Source organism: Nelumbo lutea, chromosome 4 (genome assembly GCF_056320005.1).
Source record: "Nelumbo lutea isolate HS-2025 chromosome 4, American lotus-T2T, whole genome shotgun sequence".
Taxonomy (NCBI): Eukaryota; Viridiplantae; Streptophyta; class Magnoliopsida; order Proteales; family Nelumbonaceae; genus Nelumbo; species Nelumbo lutea.
The window spans coordinates 90,217,983-90,225,538 of record NC_142687.1 but is presented as its reverse complement, the minus strand read 5'-3'; the positions used below and the strand labels follow the sequence as shown (position 1 = coordinate 90,225,538).

Below are 7,556 nucleotides of genomic sequence, written 5' to 3'. Positions count from 1 at the left end.
CCATGTCATCACAAATTGTTTTTTGTTTGGAAAAGAAGTTTAGGCTATGTTTGGTTTGTAGGAAAAGATAGGGAAAGGAAGAGAAAGGTAAGGAAACCTTTACAAACCAAACACACCATTAGGGTAAAAGATCAAAAAGAATTTTCTTTCTTTCTTTCTATTTTTCCCCCTTTTTAATCTTTTGAGGGATCAACACAAACAGAGATGTTAACCCAATAGCACCATTGAAAAAAGGATCATAAATGCATCAAGAGGATGACAATCTCGATACAGTGGATGGTGCAATACTAACAAGTCATATTGAATTTATTGGTATGATCATAAATACTGGATTATAGAGACAATGAAAAATTTTGAGACTGGAAACAAACTTGAAAAGTTAAGCAACGTATAATTGGGGCTATTACAAGACATTCATTGGAAGCATATTCATGAGAATGACCATACTTCTCGCCAAAATTGAGTTTTGAGCCCCAATTAGGTAAATCAAACTAGATAGGAATATGCATGATGGTGTGATAAAGAAAACGAGGACATCTGGAAGAAAAAAAAATCCAGTCAAAGTAGATACTTGAAGTAAATGCAAAGCAAAAATTGTGGATAGATGAGTCTGAATAAAAAATTACCTAAAATTAAACAAGATTAAAATGGAATGTATGCAGCAGAAACTAGTGATGACAAGAATAGGAATGAAGTTACAAGATTGGTAACCAAAAGATAGAACAATAATTTTCACTACATCAGTTCAATAACCAATAACAAGCAAGAGATCTAAAAGGTTGCCGCCAATAATATTAGAGTGGAGTGGATGGAGTAGAGAACTTTGCATTTTTTAGATAAATAGCAGAGAACTTGGCATTTAGCATTGGGTGATCAACTCATGCCAATTAGATTGAAAGAAAAACTTTGTAAGACAACCATATGACCACTAATGTTGAGCAGAGTGTAGAGCAATTAAGAAAAAAAATATACATACAATGGGAGTAGTAGGGACAAGAATGTTGAGATGGAGAAGTGGTAAGGTTAAACTTAAAAGGGTAGTATATGAGAAAGAGCTTTTTTTTTTATTTGAAGTATCCCCTACGCTTATTCCATTCACCATCAATCAAAGAATTACACGACCTCCTTATTTACACGCTCAACAATGTAATCTGGGGTACTGCCTTCCCAGACATGACTACAACAAGCATTAATTCATATCTTTGCCGAAAAGTGAACAATGGAATTATTAGTTCTACAAGTATATTTCACCGAGATTGATTGCTGCTTTCCTAGAAAATGTATACAATCTTCAATGAGAAAGAGCATTTATGACCAAAAATAAATGACAAAGGAGAGAGAGCAAACTGAGATTGCTTTGATCAGAGCATTAAAAGACATCTAAATTACGACTGAAAAAGAGCCAAGTAATTCAAATGGACGGTTCTAAGAAAAAAGCAAGGAGGCTAAAAGGGATGCAGGCTGAAGTACTAAGGATTAAAAAAAGAATCTGACTATTCACAATTCATAAACAATATTGTCCTCGGTAAATGATAGAATGGAGTGGTAAAACAGGATTAATGTCATCAACCACAAATGTTTGGCAAAAGGATCTCAGAGAAGATTAGAAGAAAGCCTAACTCCAGTTGGAATAGCAGTTGCCAACAATCATCTGATTAAAGGGTGAGCTGCTTCTCTAAATTTGGATTAAAAGAGGTAGGTAAGGCAGGGTTCACTTTACAAAGTCCTCAAGAAGTAACAAACTGGTGGATTGAGGATCAAAAAGCAATATTTAAGAACTTTAAGATATTTACTCATTGCATTGCTAGTTACATAAGTTAAGCTAAGTCTATGGTCTTAAAAAATCCCATTCTACTGTCAAAATCTTATTTTATGTTCCACCCTTCATGTTTGTCCTCATCGCCGTATTGCAGACCTTGCCACCAATCAGTGTTTTGTGAGTGTATTGTGAGTTCTGAAGTTCTTCCTGCTTCCATTAGATGACAATAAAGCAGTGTAATACTCCATATGGAAACACAATCCAATTTGCACATTCAATTTTATACAATAGCATACGGCATTGTCCCAAATAAAGCCATTTCCAACAGAAAGGAATTTAATCAGTGTGCTTTATGACTTATCAGTAGTACTAAAGCAGAATCAGCAAGTTCTTCTCTCCACTCATATCAATGAATTGTATATTGAAGAAGAAAAGTAATATTGGCCGGCATTAAAAATCTAGCACATTCTTAATTCCAAATTTATAATCGTCAAACTCACCAGACCAAGAAATTGTAAGTTTCGCCAAGGAACTCCAGGTGAGCAATAGGATAAGTTCGGGACTTTACTGAAATGACATGCTGAGATTCTCCCGTTATTACAATCAAGACAACCAGATCTAATCCCATGATAGCACTAGTGCTTAGTTCCACTATCTATAACGAAAAGGAGTTCACAAGAATGTCTACAGAACCTGATCATTGGCTTCGCTGCGCATCAACAAACTGAAGGATTCGTCTAGTTGTGGCCACTCCAGTTTTACCGATTCTCTGATCCTCACTAACTCCGGGATCTGATTCGTCGTGAACCCATCCGACGGATCTCTGGGCTTCGAGAACGATTTGCGAAATCCCTGAAACAAACACAACCACACGCAAATAGGTTAAAATAGGTTTCTTTGAATAAATTAAATACATTAATTGGAGAGAGAGAGAGAGAGAGAGAGACCTTCTTTAACAGTCTGTCTCTTCTCTCGGATCTCGTGAATTGTTGCAGAAATTTTCCAGTAGAGAGGACGACCGATATAGAAGGCCACCAGGAGCAGTAAAACAAAGAAAACCACTCGAAATGAAACCCTGGCTGCTGAAGAGACCATCTTTTCCTTCTTCTCCTTCTCCGTTCCGCTACACAGGAAAAGAAAGATAAACGTGTGACGATCGCTTGTTCCGGAGACGGGAGACTTAACGAGTTATGATCAATCTGGCAAAGGACCCAGACGACGATGTCTCGTTAACTCTGATCCCCCGTCAATCTGTAGTGTCGGCCTTGGTTTAGGCGGTAAAGTCTCGCCATACGGAGAAATCTACAAAATACGGAACATAACATTCTAATAACGTACTACTAAGATCTCAGCCATCAAATTCTACTACCTTCTGGATTTGTGAAGTTTCGACGCACGCATATTTTTTTAGTTCTGATCATGACTCATTTATTAGTCAATCGTTCTGGGCCCCACAAAATATCAGAGGGTTGAAACTTGAAAGAAAGATGGGAGTACAGGAAACTGGAGACCACGAAAAGTACACGTGGCAAGCTACCACGCGGACATCCGGTCAACAATTCCACATTTAAGAGAAAGGAGAAAGCCCGATGGGGTTGCAGCTGCACGGTGCAACCCCATGCGGGTTGCATGAAAGAGAAACACTAACCGTTGTAAATTGCATGAAAGGGAAACAACGGTTGCGTGAAACAGTGACACTAATCGTTCTGTCTCTCAGCTGAGGACCTGAGGTCAATAGCTATAGCTAGCGCGGATCTGCTGATCACAAAACGCTGGCTACATTCGTGTGCAAATTACACATTGGAAACATCTCACATGGAACGATATTAGAAATTCTCCCGATGTGCGGATGTAGATGCTGCGTTCACACTTTAGTGGTCAGCCGAACAGTGATCACCAATAGTGTTCATGCCGTTTTTTTTTTATTTTTTTTTCTGGTAAAACATCTTGTGAGAATATGCGTACATTATCAGAGGCTAGCATATGGTATCTTCGAGTTTTTCCAGATGTACAAGCATCATATTTAAGGGTGTCGATGGACCAGTTTTGAATGGATTGGAGGGATCAACAACACATATTGGATTGAATCAATTTGGTTTATATTTATTAGATTGGATTGGATCCCATCGGTCTGGAATAAATTTATATTGGATTGGGTTGGATTAAGTCAATATCTGGTCTATTATTATAAGATAAGAATATATGTATCAATGGACCGGGTTTAAGTTGAAACCAATCTTAATCAAAATGAATCTGAACAGATTGGACGATCTAAATATTGGATTGGACCAGTCCAAATTGGTCCAAAACATTGATTGAATTGGATTGGACCTGATCCATTTATAATGGACTCACATTAGACTGGATGGGATTGGATCAAATCCAGTCCAATTGACACCCCTACTCATATTCTAAAGGTGAACTAGCATGTTCATGTTCTGTAGACTGAAAGTGTAGTATCTTGTCTTGAATAGCATGTTCATATTCTAAAGGTGAATAGTATCCTTAAGCTTCTTGACCAGTCTTCAATCCAAGAAGACCAATAGATGATAGCAATTGTATCAGATTGTTGTTTTCCAGTCCCTATACATCGGGGTGTTCATTTGGTTGGTTCAGTTCATGAATCAAATCGAATCAAATTCGACTTGAAATCAAACTGAACCAAACCAAATTCAAATTGATTCGATTTTAATTCAGTTAATTCGGTTAATTAAAATGTTGTTGAAGAGCTTCTAGATTCCACCATCCATTTGAAAGCAGAAAATCAGACTCTTAAATGTGTTTGATTATGCATACCATTGTCCGACAACTGTGGGATGCCTCCGGGTAGTGTTTGGTATCACGCAATGTATCAATTCTTGATCCATCCTTAATCAGCTAAATCACTTCTACTTTGAGTTCTTCCATTATTTTAATTGCATGTTTCCACCAAAGACAATCACGAGACTTTGGTTTAATCTGAAATGGACTACAGTCTTTAATGTACCTTGCTTTGATGTTCTTGGCCAAGAGTGTGTTGGGGTTAGTGAGAATTCTCCATACTTGCTTCCCAAACATGGCCTTGTTCATATATTGGCTTTGTTTGAAACAAATCCCCCCTTTGCTTTGCTTTTGGTTGGTCAAGTTTTAACCAAGAAATTAGGTGTTTTTATTGCCTCTCCTCACAGCTTGTCCACCAAAAGTTCATTTGCTCCTTATCAAATTTATTGATAAGATCTTTTGTCAATATGGTAGTAGACATGGTATATGTATGCATATCTTGAGTAACTGATTGAATGAGAGTAGTACAACCAGCTTGCCAGCTTGGGATAGTAATTTTGCTCTCTATGACTCCATTTTTTATTTGATTCTCTCAATGAAATATTTATATGTTGTTGAGTAGGCTTTTCCCTAGCCAGAGCTTTGCACCCAAATAGTTGTTTGCTTCAAAGCTAGCTTGTGTTCACTCCTAGGTGTTTCTGAGATAAACCTACTATGTTGTTTGTGAAAATTTTTACTGAATAGAAAGAATGCTTGACTTGTAGTTGATCTTTTGACCTGAAGCATCTTCAAACTTTTGTAACATTGATTTCCAAGAGAAAGAAACTTCCTTATTGATTAATTGTGTAAGGATTTCCATCCCTATGATAAATAAATATGGTGACAAGGAATCTCCTTGTCTCGACCCTCTCTTTAGATTAAAATCTTCCGAGACCTCTCCTCCCATTTTGGTAGAGAAATATTCACTGGTGTACTAAGTTAATCCAATATTCTAAAAAATTCATCTTTCCCATTACCGATATGATGAAATCCCATCTCATTTAATCAAATGCCTTTTGACATGTCCAACTCTAGAGCTATACAACTCTTGCCTTTTTTTGTTTCTTCATTTTATGCAATATTTTTCTTGCCTAAATAATGTTGTTAGTAATATGACAGGTTTTAATAAATCAAATCTTGCAAAATAGGTTAAAGTCTACTGACCATCCATTTTCAAAATAATCTTATATGAACATTGCAAAGACTGATGGGACAGTCATGAGCTATTTTTGGGTATGAGGATAAGATTTGTATTGTTTAATTCTTTTGGTAGATATTTGAAATTGTAAAAACTTACGAATCATGTATTCCCCTTCCCTTATGATTAGACATGTTTATGGGTCGGGTAGCCCGACGGTCCAACCTGATCCTCGGACGAGCTTGGACATGTTTTTTAGACTGCAGGCTTGACCTCGGGCCTAAAAGCCCAACTCAATTATTTTTCAGGCCGGGTTTGGGATTTGTCAAAAAAGCCCTGCCCAGCCCAGTTCCCAGACGGGCTTGGACATGTTTTATAGCCTGTTGGCTTGACATCGGGCCTAAAAGCCCAACTTGATTATTTTTCAGACCGGGCTTGGGATTTGTCAAAAAAGCCCAGCTCGGTCTCCAGACAAGCTTGGACATGTTTTTCAGCCTGCGGGCTTGACCTCGGGCCTAAAAGCCTGATTTGATTATTTTTCAGGTCGGGCTCAGGATTTGTCAAAAAATCCCAACTCGAGCCTAGCTCGGCCTGACTTTTCCCATAATATAAAATATATAATTACTTTTTTTATAATTTCTAAACCTTAACCCGACTAACCCTTTCCCTCTTTTCAGTTTTCGTCAATCTCACTTCTCATTCTCTCTAGCTTAACCAATGATAACTAGCAAGTAGTAACCACCAGCACCACCAAAGAACCAACGATCTCCGGCAAGTCGGTGTCAACTGTCGAACATAGGTTAGCAACAGTAGGCGGCAACGACATTACTTTCTTCGATGAACTTAGGTAGCAGGGAGCTAGCAAGGTGGTGAGGTGGTGAATGACAACAAACATTCTCCGACAAGGCGGCAATGAACTAGGCTAGCAATGGGAGTGGCAACTGAAATGACAACCCAAAACATAAAAATCCTAAAGTTTTAGGCACGAGCCCAATCTGAGGACCAAAAATTGAAGCCCAACCCATGTAATATTTCAGGCTTGGGTTAGGCCTGCCCAAGTTGCACCCCTAATACATAATGCTTTGTGGTCAAAAAATCTAGGCTCCTCACTAAGAGTGCAAATGTACAACTTGGGTGGGCCCAACCTGAACCTGAACCAACCCAGCCTCAAATGGGATTTGAGATTGGATCTCATAAGATACATACAATTCCCGTGGAAGGTTGGAACCAGATAAAAAGAAATAGTGTTTGGGGGGATTTTAAGTTCACTTGTGTGTGTGTGTGTGTATTTTGACCAGCTAGAATCAAGGTTCAAAGTATCGTTACATATCGACCTATATCGGTCGATACATATCATTCGAAGACCCTTCCGATATGCCCCTATAGTGGGTGTATCGAGGGTCTAACCAGTTCAGGGGATGGAGGGGTCCTAAACTGGCTCCCCTGAACCGGTTTTGAAAAAAATAAAAAGAAAGTAAAAAAAATAAGTATTGAAATGCCCGATATGCCCCTACCAGCATATCGGGCATATCGATATTTTGAACCTTGGCTAGAATGAAAATTTTATTCATCCATTCCCTTGGAGGAATGCCATTCCACCAAGAATGGGAATTAAAATCCTGTTCATCACAATGGAACGGTTGGAACTGAAATAGGTCATTCTGATTTCAATTCTAGATCCCTATTCTTGTGAACCAAACAGATCCTAAGCTACCCCTCAGAAGTCAGAACATCCATATAGGGATAAGAAGTAAGCCATTACTCCATTTCAAAAAGGGAAAATTCCCAATTAGTACACTGTACTTTGGGCCTAGTGCCACTTTGGTCCCCAAACTTTAAAATGCAACAATTCAATATCCA

At 38.3% G+C, this 7,556-nt stretch overlaps 1 protein-coding gene across 3 annotated transcripts; it reads right to left on the bottom strand.

Annotated features, from left to right (window-relative positions):
- Nucleotides 1–277: 277 nt before the first annotated feature.
- LOC148861713 (Low-density receptor-like protein) lies at nucleotides 278–2,992 on the bottom strand. 3 transcript variants are annotated; one of them, XR_016112897.1, is made up of 3 exons: nucleotides 2,707–2,992; nucleotides 2,260–2,611; nucleotides 278–537 (listed from the first exon to the last, which is right to left on the bottom strand). XR_016112897.1 is itself a non-coding variant. In XM_088984438.1 (3 exons), exons 1-2 carry the CDS (start codon nucleotides 2,852–2,854, stop codon nucleotides 2,457–2,459), a joined length of 303 nt encoding a protein of 100 aa, XP_088840564.1. In that variant the 5' UTR covers nucleotides 2,855–2,992; the 3' UTR covers nucleotides 278–537; nucleotides 2,453–2,456. The 3 variants fall into 3 exon arrangements, 2 of the variants coding, with proteins under 2 accessions (XP_088840564.1, XP_088840563.1); XM_088984438.1 differs by having other exon boundaries at nucleotides 2,453–2,611; XM_088984437.1 differs by lacking the exon at nucleotides 278–537 and having other exon boundaries at nucleotides 2,200–2,611.
- Nucleotides 2,993–7,556: the final 4,564 nt, after the last annotated feature.